The sequence below is a fragment of the Pseudophryne corroboree genome, chromosome 9 (assembly GCF_028390025.1).
Source record: "Pseudophryne corroboree isolate aPseCor3 chromosome 9, aPseCor3.hap2, whole genome shotgun sequence".
Taxonomy (NCBI): Eukaryota; Metazoa; Chordata; class Amphibia; order Anura; family Myobatrachidae; genus Pseudophryne; species Pseudophryne corroboree.
The window spans coordinates 121,454,828-121,469,658 of record NC_086452.1 but is presented as its reverse complement, the minus strand read 5'-3'; the positions used below and the strand labels follow the sequence as shown (position 1 = coordinate 121,469,658).

The following is a 14,831-nucleotide window of genomic DNA, read 5'->3' as shown; positions in this document are numbered from 1 at the left end:
GTCCAGTCGGACAATTTGACGCCAGTAACTTACATAAACCGACAGGGCGGAACAAAAAGCAGAGCAGCAATGTCAGAGGTGTCAAGAATTCTCCTCTGTGCAGAAAGAAACGCTGTGGCGTTGTCAGCGGTCTTCATTCCCAGAGTAGACAACTGGGAAGCAGACTTCCTTAGCAGACACTACCTGCACCCGGGGGAGTGGGGCCTTCACCCGGAAGTGTTCAGATGCTTGACAAGTCGATGGGGATATCCACAGATCGACATGGTGGCCTCTCGTCTCAACAAGAAGCTCAGGCGGTGTTGTTCCAGGTTGAGAAAACCACAGGTGGTGGCGATAGATGCCCTGACAATGCTATGGGTCTATCAGCTGGTGTACGGGTTTCCTCCACTTCCTTTGATCCCAAGAATTCTAAAGCGAATAAAAAAGGAAAAGGTTCAAGCAATACTCATTCTGACCTCATCGTAGATGTGCAAAAAAACGCACATCTACATTCAAATTCTTTGACATGCGGGAGGACGCCCAGCACAGGTCAAGGCCACCCTGCATACTGCCCCCCCCCCCCCCCTCCTCTTCCCTCGCAGACATGCAAAATTATTGCACTGAGCCAATGCTGTCGCATGTTTTGAGTGGGCTACCTCTCAAGGCAGACAGCTACCCGCCACTTTTTGGGTCGCAGCGGCTGCGTGTGATGTCACGCAGCCGCCGCCGCATCCTGCCATGATGACAGTCCGGACACGCCACCGTTGACCGGACCGCTCCACTTAAACGGAGCGTCGACGCCCCGTTCCTGCCTCCCTCCTGGTCTTAAACTGTGTTCTGAAGAGAACACAGTTTAGACCTTGCACATGCACGTAGCGGTGCATGCGCAGATGTGCAAAAATCGCTTTATAGCGATTTATCGCACATCAGCAACGGGGTCTGAATTAGGCCCATAGGGTACTACTTCTGTGTGCATAATATGTATAATGGGTACTACTATGGTGTGGCATAATGGGTACTTCTACGGAGTGGCATGTATAATGGGCACTGCTACTGTGTGACATAATGTGTGTATGGAGTACTACTACCACCATGTGTCATGTTGTGTATAATGGGTACTACTACTGTGTGGCGTAACATGTATATGGGGTTTTACTACTGTGTGACATGTTTATAATTTCTAAAAAGCCACCCCTGGCTTAAATAGTAAAAAAAAAAAAAAAAAACAGGCCTTGCTTATTTAATTGTAAAAAAAATTCCCAGGTAACAATAAAAGTTTGATATTTGCAAATCCTTTTTTTTTTCTTTTTTTTTTCCTTCTTGAGAACAAAAATGCCCTGATGCACTAGTTGATTGTCATTATGTAAGTCGTTATGTAACTTTTAAATTTAGTATTGCACATTCACTTTTTTCATCACTTATAAAAGAACTGTTTTAAAATATGATCTTTAACGCACTGAGTTGTAGTCTCCAATTCCTGGACACAGTGCTAAATTTTACATCTGTACAGAAGTTCTTACTACAGTATGTTTCCTTGCAGCTGGACAAGGATTTGAAACTATGCTTATCACAGAAGAGAACAGCTGGCGTTTTCAGCCCCGATCTTCGACGAGATATTAAACATGTAAGTATCAATGACGGCTATCTATAATTTTTAATTTCACAATTTAGCAATACAGGTATATGGCATTACCATATCTGACAGTTGACCGGACGGTTACTTCGGCCTGCCTTTTGAGTTCTTTATGTCCTTGACATTAAATTAATTTGCCTAGAAAACCATGATGATGTATACCTTTTTAAAGACCCTAAAAAGTTAAAACCTATGATTAGAATGCAATTTTCATTAGGCATGACCAACATATATGGTAATTGTTTTTTTTTAAATTCAATTAATTTTTTATTAGGTTTTTGATATAAATTAAAATTTACGATTATACAGTAAAAGAACAAAACAAAACAAAAAGAGCAAAAGAAGGGGGAAAATAAAAACAATAAGATACAATACTTTGCTCATAGTAAATGTCATACACTTGTGGTCTACTCTTTTACATGCATGCATTCCTAAACATAAGGATCCAATAGAGAGACTTATTACAAAATCTTGAGTTGAATGTATCGTGGGTAATAATACTCAATATATGTCCAGTATATAGCGATTTGGCACTCATCATGGTCCATACAAGAGGGACTTGAATATCTTCCAATCGTTCAGGTATGCTAAATACCGTGAATCAATTGGTGTATGGAGAGCCGAGCCATCTGTCCCATATATTGTGGAATTTCTGTTCACAATTCCTTGTTAAATAAACGTATTTCTCATGTGTAATCGAGTCATTGACCAAAGACTTCCAAGCTGTAAATGTGGGACCAGTGGAGGCAAGCCAGGTTCTAGCTATGCATACTTTAGGAAGAGTGCATAAGTTAAATACATATTGCCTAGCATACTGATCAAGAAGCTCTATTTCTCATACGTCCTAGAGGATGCTGGGGATGCTTCAAGAACCATGGGGTATAGACGGGATCTGCAGGAGACATGGGCACACTATAAGACTTTGGGTGTGAACTGGCTCCTCCCTCTATGCCCCTCCTCCAGACTCCAGTTAGATTCTGTGCCCAGTGAGACTGGATGCACACTGAGGAGCTCTCCAGAGTTTCTCAGAAAAATACTTTTATTAGGTTTGTTATTTTCAGGGAGACCTGCTGGCAACAGGCTCCCTGCATCGTGGGACTGAGGGGAGAGAAGCAGACCTACTACTTCTGAGTTCAAAGGCTCTGCTTCTTAGGCTACTGGACACCATTAGCTCCAGAGCGTTCGATCACTTGGTGCGCCTAGCTGCTTGTTCCCGGAGCTGCGCCATAACCCCCCTCACAGAGCCAGAAGACAGAAGTGAGGTGAGTATGAGAAGATCGGAAGACTTCAGTGACGGCAGAAGACGGCGTTTGAGGTACCGCGCAGCGGTCGCACTGCGCGCCATGCTCCCACACATACCTCGGCACTGCAGGGCGCAGGGGGGGGGCGCCGCCGCCCCGGGCAGCATGAACACCACAAACGCCACTGGCATAACTTATAACAGTGCCCAGGCACTAGTTAAGGGACACCCGCCAGTATAAAGATAATTTTGAGCGGGACTGAAGTGTGCCATGCAGGGGGCGGGGCTTAGCCCACACAGCTCTGACAAGCGCCATTTTCTCTTCACAGAAGCTGCAGAGGCGCTGGCCCTGACCTCCACACTGCTGTACAAGTAACAGGGTGCAAAAGGGGGGGCACAAGTGATTTGGTGTTAAATTATATATATAGAAAGCGCTAACAGGTCTGGGCAGTCTTGTTAATTGCTTCAGTACCGGGATAGGCGCTGGGTGTGAGCTGGCAGAACACACTCTGTGTCTCTCTTGCAGTCTTTATTGTGGGTCTGTCTCCTATAGCCCCAGTGTGGTTGTGGGTGTCGGTACCTGTGTGTCGACATGTCTGAGGCTGAATGCTCTTCCCAGGAGCAGGCTGGAGTGGGGACAGAAAATACTGTGAGTGGCCGTGTCGGCACCGCCGACGGATGATTGGGTGCATATGTTGAGTGTTTTAAATGAAAATGTGATTAGGTTGACTAAGATTTGACAAAGCTGAGTCTAAGAACCAGACATGGAGGAAATCCATGGAAGATGCTTTGTCACAGGCCCAGACCCCTTCGGGGTCACAGAAACGCGCATTTACCCAGAGAGCAGATACAGACACCGACACGGACTCTGATTCCAGTGTCGACTATAGTGATGCCAGATTGCATCCAAAACTGGCTAAGAGTATTCAGTACATGATTGTGGCGATAAAAGAAGTACTACATATCACTGAGGACCCTGCTGTTCCTGATACTAGGGTCTGTATGTTTAAAGGAAAGAAACCTGAGGTAACGTTTCCTCCCTCTCATGAACTGAACGCACTTTTTGAAAAGGCTTGGGAAAATCCTGACAAAAAGATACATGTTCCCAAAAGAATTCCGGTGGCATATCCGTTCCCCTCTGGGGACAGGAAAAGGTGGGAGTCAATCCCCACGGTAGACAAAGCTTTATCGCGTCGATCCAAAAAGGTGGCGCTGAGGTAGATACCCTAGACAGGGATAGTGTGCTTTTGACTCTGGGTCATATCAGGGACGCTGAAGCATATTTAAAAGAAGCTGTGAGGGATATTGGCCTTTTGGGATCAAGGGCCAATGCCATGGCAGTCTCAGCAAGGAGAGCATTGTGGATTCTTCAATGGAATGCGGACGCTGACTCTAAGAAGGTGATGGAGTCTCTTCCGTTTAACGGTAGGGTCTTGTTTGGTTAAGGCCTTACTGACCTGGTGTCTACGGCTACCGCGGGTAAGTCTTCATTTTTACCTTATGTTCCGGCACAGCAGAAGAAATCACCTCACTATCAGATGCAGTCCTTTCGGCCCAATAAATTAAAAAAAGGACGTGGGTCCTCCTTTCTTGCAGCGAGGAGGAGAGGACGGGGAGAAAGGTCACAGGCTGTGGCAAGTTCCCAAGAGCAGAAGTCCTCTCCGGCTTCTACCAAATCCACCGCATGACGCTGGGGCTCCTCTGCGGGAGTCTGCACCGGTGGGGGCACGTCTCAAGCTCTTCAGTCAGGTCTGGGTGCACTCGGAGCTGGATCCTTGGATAGTAGACATAGGAACCCAAGGGAACAAGTTAGAGTTTCAAGACGTGCCCCCTCGCCGATTTTTCAAATCGGCCTTGCCAGCTTTTCTTCTAGAAAGGGAGATAGTAAGCGCTGCGATACTAAAGTGGTGTCAAAATCAAGTAATTGTCAAGGTGCCCCCATCACAACAGGGGGAAGGATTTTATTCGAGCCTGTTCGTGGTCCCGAAGCCGGATGGCTCAGTCAGACCGATTCTGAATCTAAAGTCCCTCAATTTCTTTCTAAAAACATTCAAATTCAATATGGAATCTCTCCGAGCAGTGATCTCCAGTCTGGAGGAGGGGGATTTTATGGTGTCGGTCGACATATAAGATGCCTACTTACATGTCCCTATATATCCTCCACATCAGGCTTACCTGAGATTTGCTGTGCAGGATTGTCATTACCAATTTCAGACGTTGCCGTTTGGTCTGTCCACTGCTCCGAGGATTTTCACCAAGGTAATGGCGGAAATGATGGTTCTCCTGCGCAAGCAGGGAATCACAATTATCCCGTACTTGGACAATCTCCTCATAAAGGCGAGGTCCAGGGAGCAATTGTTGAAGAGTTGCCCTTTCACTGACGATTCAGCAACAACACCGTTGGCTCCTAAATTTGCCAAAATCACAGTTGGATCCGACGACACGGCTGTCGTTCCTGGGTACCATTCTGGATACAGAATTGCAGAGAGTTTTTCTTCCAGTGAAAAAAGCTCTGGAAATACAGAACATGGTAAAACAGATTCTGAAACCGGCAAAGGTGTCAGTTCTTCAATGCACTCTGTTGCTGGGGAAGTTGGTGGCGGCCTACAAGGCCATTCCGTATGGCAGGTTCCATGCCAGGGTGTTTCAGTGGAACCTGTTGGACCAGTGGTCAGGCTCTCACCTGGACATGCACCGGAAAATAATTCTATCTCCCAGGACCAGAATCTCCCTTCTGTGGTGGCTGCACAGTTCTCACCTTCTGGAAGGACGCAGGTTCGGGATCCAGGATTGGATCCTGGTGACCACAGATGCAAGCCTCCGAGGCTGGGGAGCAGTCGCACAGGGAAGAGACTTTCAGGGAAAGTGGTCGAGCCAGGAAGCTTGTCTACACATAAACATTCTTGAATTTAAGAGCCGTTTACAACGTCATACTGCAAGCAGAACATCTTCTTCAAGGTCTGCCTGTCTTGATTCAGTCAGACAACGTGACAGCAGTGGCATACATAAACCACCAAGGCGGAACAAGGAGCAGAGCGGCGATGGCCGAGGCCACGAAGATTCTTCGCTGGGCGGAAAGACATGCCAGCGCTCTGTCAGCAGTCTTCATTCCGGGAGTGGACAACTGGGAAGCAGACTTCCTCAGCAGACACGATCTCCATCCAGGAGAGTGGGGTCTTCATCAAGAGGTCTTTGCAGAAGTGACAACTCGTTGGGGAGTTCCTCAAGTAGACATGATGGCATCCCGCCTCAACAAGAAACTTCAGAGACATTGTTCCAGGTCAAGGGACCCTCAAGCGATAGCGGTGGATGCCCTAGTGACACCGTGGGTGTTTCCGTCGGTATATGTGTTCCCTCCACTTCCACTCATTCCAAAGGTGATAAAAATTATAAGAACAAGGGTTCAGGCGATCCTCATTGTTCCGGATTGGCCAAAAAGGGTCTGGTATCCAGATCTACAGGAATTACTCATAGAAGATCCCTGGCCTCTTCCTCTTCGGGAGGACCAATTACAACAGGGGCCGTGCGTGTATCAGGACTTACCGCGGCTGCGTTTGACGGCGTGGTGGTTGAACGCCAAATCCTAGCCCGGAAGGGTATTCCCAGTAAAGTCCTTTCCACGCTTCTTCAGGCTAGAAAAGGAGTAACGTCTACACATTATCACCGTATTTAGAGAAAATATGTGTCTTGGTGTGAATCCAAGAAGGCTCCTACGGAAGAATTTCACCTGGGGCGTTTGCTCCATTTCCTACAAGCAGGTGTGGATGCGGGCCTAAAGTTAGGTTCTATTAAAATACAGATTTCGGCCTTGTCGATCTTTTTTCAGAAAGAATTGACTTCTCTTCCAGAAGTTCAGACCTTCGTAAAAGGTGTGCTGCACATCCAACCTCCATTTGTGCCTCCTGTGGCACCGTGGGATCTTAATGTGGTGTTGCAATTTTTGCAATCACATTGCTTTGAACCTTTGCGAAAGGTTGAGTTAAAATTCCTTACTTGGAAAGTGGTCATGTTGTTGGCCTTGGCGTCCGCAAGACGAGTGTCTGAATTGGCGGCTTTGTCTCACAAAAGCCCCTATTTGATTTGAGAACTCGTCAACATTTTCTGCCAAAAGTAGTTTCATCTTTTCACGTAAACCAGCCTATTGTGGTGCTTTGGCGGAGTCAAAGTCTCTCGATGTTGTCAGAGCTTTGAAAATCTATGTCGCCAGAACGGCTCAGATTAGGAAAACAGAGGCTCTGTTTGTTCTGTGGGCTCCCAACAAGATTGGGACTCCTGCTTCCAAGCAGACAATTGCACGCTGGATCTGTAATACGATTCAGCAGGCTCATTCTACGGCAGGATTGCCATTACCGAAATTGGTGAAAGCCCATTCTACCAGAAAAGTGGGCTCATCCTGGGCGGCTGCCTGAGGGGTCTCGGCATTACAGCTTTGCCGAGCTGCTACTTGGTCGGGGTCAAACACCTTTGCAAGTTTTACAAGTTTGATACCCTGGCTGAGGAGGACCTCTTGTTTGGTCAATCGGTGCTGCAGAGTCATCCGCACTCTCCAGCCCGTTCTGGAGCTTTGGTATAAACCCCATGGTTCTTGAAGCATCCCCAGCATCCTCTAGGACGTATGAGAAAATAGGATTTTAATACCTACCGGTAAATCCTTTTCTCTTAGTCCGTAGAGGATGCTGGGCGCCCGTCCCAGTGCGGGCTGTATCTGCAGTTTGGTTATAATTACGCTCATGTTGCGTTGAGTTCAGTCAATTCTGTGACTGCTGTTGATCATGCAGTTGCATGTGTTGTTGTTGAATGCCATGTTGTGCGGCGCGTTGGTGGTGTGAACTGGTATGTATCTCACCTTAGATTAAAATAATTAAATAAATCGTTTTCCTCAATGTCCGTCTCCCTGGGCACAGTTCCTATAACTGGAGTCTGGAGGAGGGGCATAGAGTGAGGAGCCAGTTCACACCCATTCAAAGTCTTAAAGTGCCCATGTCTCCTGCGGATCCCGTCTATACCCCATGGTTCTTGAAGCATCCCCAGCATCCTCTACGGACTAAGAGAAAAGGATTTACCAGTAGGTATTAAAATCCTATTTATCATAAAGTATGCACGCTGAGGGTGTAAGTATATCTCTAGGAATATCAGTGGACACAATGGTGTCGATAACAGCCTTCCAAAATTTAGGTAACAAGAGGCAGGTCCATAACAGGTGCCAAAAAGATCCTACTCCAGAGGTGCATTTAGGACAGTTTGAGTCGGCCCTACCTCCGAAACTAAGGAGACGAACAGGGGTCATATAAATTCTCTGTATCAGAAATATGTGTACCTGTTGAAACCTCACAGAGTTGCTTGCATATCGGATATTGCCTAGCCCCCCTCCTGCCATCCTCTGTAATATTACCAATATCTGAGATCCAAAGTGATCTCAAACGTGGCAGAGCAGTATCATGAGATGCCTTAAGCAAGTCGGAGTAAACCATAGATATCAAATGTCTAGGCCCTAATGATAAAAGCAGAGTTTTGGCTGCTGAGTCCTGCAAATCCACACTAGTTCCCCCAAACTGTGACGATAGGGCGTGGCGAAGCTGAAAGTATCTGTATAAGTAAGTATTAAGGAGCGAGAACTCAAGTTTCAATTGCTGAAAGGATTTTAGACCATTGTAACAATATAGTTGTCTCAACGTGGCAACTCCCATTTCTCATATGTCCTGGAGGATGCTGGGGACGCTTCAAGAACCATGGGGTATAGACGGTATCCGCAGGAGACATGGTCACTTTAAGACTTTGAATGGGTGTGAACTGGCTTCTCCCTCTATGCCCCTCCTCCAGACTCCAGTTAGATTCTGTGCCCAGTGACACTGGATGCACACTGAGGAGCTCTCCTGAGTTTCTCTGAAAAAGACTTTGTTAGGTTTTTTATTTTCAGGGAAACCTGCTGGCAACAGGTTCCCTGCTTCGTGTGACTGAGGGGAGAGAAGCAGACCTACTTCTGTGAGTTTCAAGGCTCTGCTTCTTAGGCTACTGGACACCATTGGCTCCAGAGGGTCTGATCGCTAGGTACGCCTAGATGCTCGTTCCCGGAGCTGCGCCATCACCCCCCTTGCAGAGCCAGATGTGAGAAGATGGATGAGTAGAAGATGATCAGAAGAACCCAGTGACGGCTTTGAGGTACCGCGTAGCGGCCGCGCTGCGTGCCACGCTCCCACACACACAGCGGCACTACAGGGCGCAGGGTGGGCGCCCAGGGCAGCATAAAACCTCACTAATGGACTGGCAAAAGCGGTATAAAGTGCCTGGGCACTAAAACCAGACCCCCGCCAGTATAAATATGTGAAAAATAGCTGGGCTGAAGCGCGCCATTAAGGGGGCGTGGCTTAGCCCTCATAGCTCTAATCAGCGCCATTTTCTCTTCACAGAGCTGCAGAGACGCTGGTCCTGACCTCCTACACTGCTGTACAAGTATCAGGGTGCAAAACGGGGGGGGGGGGGGGCGGCACAGTAATTTGGTGCTGTTTTATTAATATTAAAAGCGCAAACAGGTCTGAGACATTATATTAAACGTTTCAGAACCGGGATAGGCGCTGGGTTGTGAGCTGGCAAAACTCCCTCTGTGTTTCTCTAACAGGCTTTGCTGTGGGCTGTCCCCTATAGCCCCAGTGTGGTTGTGGGTGTCGGTACGCGTGTGTCGGCATGTCTGAGGCTGAGTGCTCTTTCCAGGGGTAGGCTGGAGTGGGGACAGAAAAGACTGTGGAAGTGACCCTGTCGGCACCGCCGACTGCTGATTGGGTAAATGTTTTGAGTGTTTTGAATGCAAATGTGGCTCTATTGAATAAGAGATTAGATAAACCTGAGTTTCCGAACCAGTCATGGAGAGAATCCATGGAGGATGCATTGTCACAAGTCCAGACCCCCTCGGGGTCACAGAAGCGTTCATTTACCCAGATAGCGGATACAGATACCGACACGGACTCTGACTCCAGTGTCGACTATAGTGATGCCAGATTGAATCCTAAACTGGCTAAGAGCATTCAGTACATGATTGTGGCGATAAAAGACGTATTACATATCACGGAAGACCCTGCTGTTCCTGACACAAGGGTCTGTATGTTTAAAGGAAAGAAACCTGAGGTAACGTTTCCTCCCTCTCATGAACTGAACACTTTTTGAAAAGGCTTGGGAAAATCCTGACAAAAAGTTACAGATTCCCAAGAGAATTCCGGTGGCATATCCGTTCCCCTCGGGGGACAGGGAAAGGTGGGAGTCAACCCCCACGGTGGACAAAGCTTTATCGCGTCTATCCAAAAAGGTGGCACTTCCGTCCCCTGACACGGCAGCCCTAAAGGATCCTGCGGATCGTAAGCAGGAAAATACACTAAAATCCATTTATGTCACTACAGGGTCGCTACTCAGGCCTGCCGTTGCATCGGCATGGGTGAGTAGCGCTATTGAGAAGTGGGCAGATAACTTGTCATCTGATATAGATTCCCTGGATAGGGATAGCATTCTTTTGACACTGGGTTTATATCAGGGACGCTGCAGCCTACCTAAAGGAAGCTGCGAGGGATATTGGCCTTTTGGGATCAAGGGCCAATGCCATGGCAGTCTCGGCTAGGAGGACATTGTAGATTCATCAATGGAATGCTGATGCTGACTCTAAGAAGGCTATGGAGTCTCTGCCGTATAAAGGGGGTGTCTTGTGTGGTGACGGCCTCGCTGACCTGGTATCTACGGCTACCGCGGGTAAGTCATCGTTTCTACCTTATGTCCCTGCACAACAAAAGAAAACGCCCCACTATCAGATGCAGTCCTTTCGACCCAATAAATACAAAAAAGGAAGAGGGTCTTCTGTCTTTGCTACTAGAGGAAGAGGAAGGGGAAAAAGTTCAGTCTGTGGCAGGTTCCCAAGAACAGAAGTCCTCCCCGGCTTCTGCAAAATCCACCGCATGACGCTGGGGCTCCTCTGCGGGAGTCCGCACCGGTGGGGGCACATCTCCAAATCTTCAGTCAGGTCTGCGTTTGCTCGGCCCTGGATGCTTAGGTATTAGAAATAGTAGCCCAAGGGTACAAATTGGAGTTTCAAGACGTGCCCCCTCTCCGTTTTTTCAAATCGGCCTTGCCAGCTTCTCTTCCGGAAAGGGAGGTAGTAGGCGCTGCAATACAAAAGCTGTGTCAAAATCAAGTCATTGTCACGGTGCCCCCATCACAGCAGGGAGAAGGCTTTTATTCGAGCCTGTTCGGGGTCCTGAAGCCGGATGGCTCGGTTAGACCGATTCTGAGCCTAAAATCCCTCAATTTCTTTCTAAAAAAATTCAAATTCAAGATGGAGTCTCTCCGAGCAGTGATCTCCAGTCTGAAGGAGGGGGATTTTATGGTGTCGGTCGACATAAAGGATGCCTACTTACACGTCCCCATATATCCTCCGCATCAGGCTTACCTGAGGTTTGCTGTTCAGGATTGTCATTACCAGTTTCAGATGTTGCCGTTTGGTCTGTCCACGGCCCCGAGGGTTTTCACCAAAGTAATGGCGGAAATGATGGTTCTCCTGCACAAGCAAGGAATCAAAATTATCCCATACTTGGACGATCTCCTGATAAAGGCGAAATCCAAGCAGCAATTACTGAAAAAGTTACGCTCTCCCTGGCAATTCTGCAACAACATGGTTGGCTCCTAAACTTGCCAAAATCACAGTTGGTTCCAACAACACGGCTGTCATTCTTGGGTATGATTCTGGACACAGAATTACAGAGAGTCTTTCTTCCAGTGGAAAAGGCTCTGGAAATCCAGAACATGGTCAAACAGATTCTGAGACCGGCAAGAGTGTCGATTCATCAATGTACTCGGTTGCTGGGGAAGATGGTGGCGGCCTACGAGGCCATTCAGTTTGGCAGGTTCCATGCCAGGGTGTTTCAGTGGGACCTGTTGGACAAGTGGTCCGGGTCTCACCTGCACATGCACCGGAAAATAATCCTATCTTCCAGGACCAGAATCTCTCTCCTGTGGTGGCTGCACAGCTCTCACCTCCTAGAGGGACGCATGTTCGGGATCCAGGATTGGATCCTGGTAGACCACGGATGCAAGTCTCCGAGGCTGGGGAGCAGTCACACAGGGGGGAAATTTCCAGGGAAAATGGTCAAGCCAGGAAGCTTGTCTGCACATAAACATTCTGGAATTAAGGGCCATTTACAACGGCCTTCTGCAAGCGGAACATCTTCGCGGTCTGCCCGTCTTGATTCAGTTGGACAACATAACAGCAGTGGCGTACGTAAACCGCCTGGGCGGAACAAGAAGCAGAGCGGCAATGGCGGAGGCCACAAAAGTTCTTTGCTGGGCGGAAAGACATGCAAGCGCTTTGTCAGCAGTCTTCATTCCAGGCGTGGACAACTGGGAAGCAGACTTCCTCAGCAGACACGATCTCCATCCAGGAGAGTGGGGTCTTCATCAAGAGGTCTTTGCAGAAGTGACAAGTCGTTGGGGAATTCCTAAAATAGACATGATGGCGTCTCGCCTCAACAAGAAACTTCCGAAATATTGTTCCAGGTCGAGGGACCTTCAAGCAATAGCGGTGGACGCCCTAGTGACACCGTGGGTGTTTCAGTCGGTCTATGTGTTCCCTCCACTTCCACTCATTCCAAAGGTGATAAATTTCATAAGAAGAACAAGGGTTCAGGCGATACTCATTGTTCCAGACTGGCCAAGGAGGGCCTGGTATCCGGATCTTCAGGAATTACTCATAGGAGATCCCTGGCCTCTTCCTCTTCGAGCGGACCTGTTACAGCAAGGACCGTGCGCGTATCAAGATTTACCGCGGCTGCATTTAACGGCATGGCGGTTGAACGCCAAATCCTAGCCCGAAAGGGTATTCCCAGTGAAGTCATTCCCACACTACTTCAGGCTAGAAAAGAAGTAACGGCGAGGCATTATCACCGTATTTGGAGAAAATATGTGTCTTGGTGTGAATCCAAGAAGGCTCCTACGGACGAATTTCAGCTGGGGCGTTTTCTCCATTTTTTGCAAGCAGGTGTGGATGCGGGCCTGAAGTTAGACTCCATTAAAGTACAAATTTCGGCCTTATCAATTTTCTTTCAGAAAGAATTGGCCTCCCTTCCAGAAGTTCAGACCTTCGTGAAAGGAGTGCTGCACATTCAACCTCCTTTTGTGCCCCCAGTGGCACCATGGGATCTTAACGTGTTGTTGCAGTTCTGCAATCTCATTGGCTGGAACCTTTACATAAGGTTGTGCTCAAATTCCTCACTTGGAAAGTGGTAATGCTGTTGGCCTTGGCATCCGCAAGAATTGTCTTGGCTTTGTCTCACAAGAGTCCCTGTTTAATCTTCCATGTAGATAGAGCGGAGTTGAGAACTCGGCAGCAATTTCTACCAAAAGTGGTTTCATCGTTTCACATGAACCAACCTATTGTGGTGCCAGTGGCTACCGAAGCCTTGGCGGAATCGAAGTCTCTCGATGCGGTCAGAGCTTTGAAAATTTATGTCGCCAGAACGGCTCAGATTAGGAAAACGGAGGCTCTGTTTGTCCTGTACGCTCCCAACAAGATTGGGGCTCCTGCTTCCAAGCAGACTATTGCACGCTGGATCTGTAATACGATTCAGCATGCTCATTCTACGGCGGTATTGCCTTTACCGAAATCAGTGAAGGCCCATTCTACGAGAAAGGTGGGCTCATCTTGGGCGGCTGCCCGAGGGGTCTTGGCGTTACAGCTTTGCCGAGCGGCTACGTGGTCGGGAAAAAACACTTTTGCTAAGTTCTACAAGTTTGATACCCTGGCTGAGGAGGACCTCATGTTTGGTCAGTCGGTGCTGCAGAGTCATCCGCACTCTCCCGCCCGTTCTGGAGCTTTGGTATAAACCCCATGGTGCTTGAAGCGTCCCCAGCATCCTCTAGTACATATGAGAAAATAGGATTTTAATACCTACCGGTAAATCCTTTTCTCGAAGTCCGTAGAGGATGCTGGGCGCCCGTCCCAGTGCGGGCTCTATCTGCAGTACTTTTTTAATAGTTATTGCTTGTGTTACACAATGGTTGTATTTTGGTTATGGTCAGCCTGTTGCTGACTTTGTTCATGCTGTTGACTGGAATTCTGTTAAATGCCAGGTTGTATGGCGAGTTTGGTGGTGTGAGCTGGTACGTATCTCACCCTTAGTTTAACAATAAATCCTTTTCCTCGAAATGTCCGTCTTCCTGGGCACAGTTCCTATAACTGGAGTCTGGAGGAGGGGCATAGAGTGAGGAGCCAGTTCACACCCATTCAAAGTCTTAAAGTGCCCATGTCTACTGCGGATCCCGTCTATACCCCATGGTTCTTGAAGCGTCCCCAGCATCCTCTACGGACTAAGAGAAAAGGATTTACCGATAGGTATTAAAATCCTATTTTTACCCCATATTTCCCAAATCTGTAATTTACCTGGTTTTGAAAGCTTGTGTGAGGAATATAACGGGGTGTCTGGATCCCAGCCCCGTCTCCCAGTCATGTTCTCCACCGGTCTCCAAACCAGTACTGCCTGTTTGACAAGGAGGGCCATTTACGGGACAGGTTGCCACTCAGCAGTAGCTGTAAAAGGGTATGACCCAGGGAGGCCTGTTCAACTAAAAATGTCGGTAAATCATCATTACCACTACTGTGGAGCCAGAACTTTGTGTGATAGTTGAGCCGCGAGATAGTAGAGTCTGTAGTTAGGAAGCGCTAGTCCCCCCTCGTCACTAGGTCTAGTCAACGTACTTATTTTAAGACGAGCCCGTTTTGTGGTCCACAACAGGGAAGAAAGGAATCAGTCTATTACTTTAAATATTTTTTGTGGGAGATAAATTGGCGAATGCTGAAAGATATATAAAAGTTTTGGTTGCAGAACCATTTTAACTAAATTTACCCGCCCTGTAAGCGTTAGTGGTAACTTCCTCCATGACACAATCCGTGATTTCAAGTAATTCACCTGTGGTGTTACATTCAGAAGAGAATAGCTAGAAGGGTCATTA

The 14,831-nt window shown here is 47.8% G+C and overlaps 1 protein-coding gene across 2 annotated transcripts in view; it reads left to right on the top strand.

The window, feature by feature from the left end:
* Positions 1-14,831, top strand: part of TDRD5 (tudor domain containing 5) — a 602,913-nt gene that overhangs the window by 68,428 nt on the left and 519,654 nt on the right. For both annotated transcript variants that reach the window (XM_063939810.1, XM_063939811.1), the window contains exon 5: positions 1,520-1,603. In XM_063939810.1, coding sequence (XP_063795880.1) covers positions 1,520-1,603 — 84 coding nt within the window. The remainder of the gene's footprint in view (positions 1-1,519; positions 1,604-14,831) is intronic.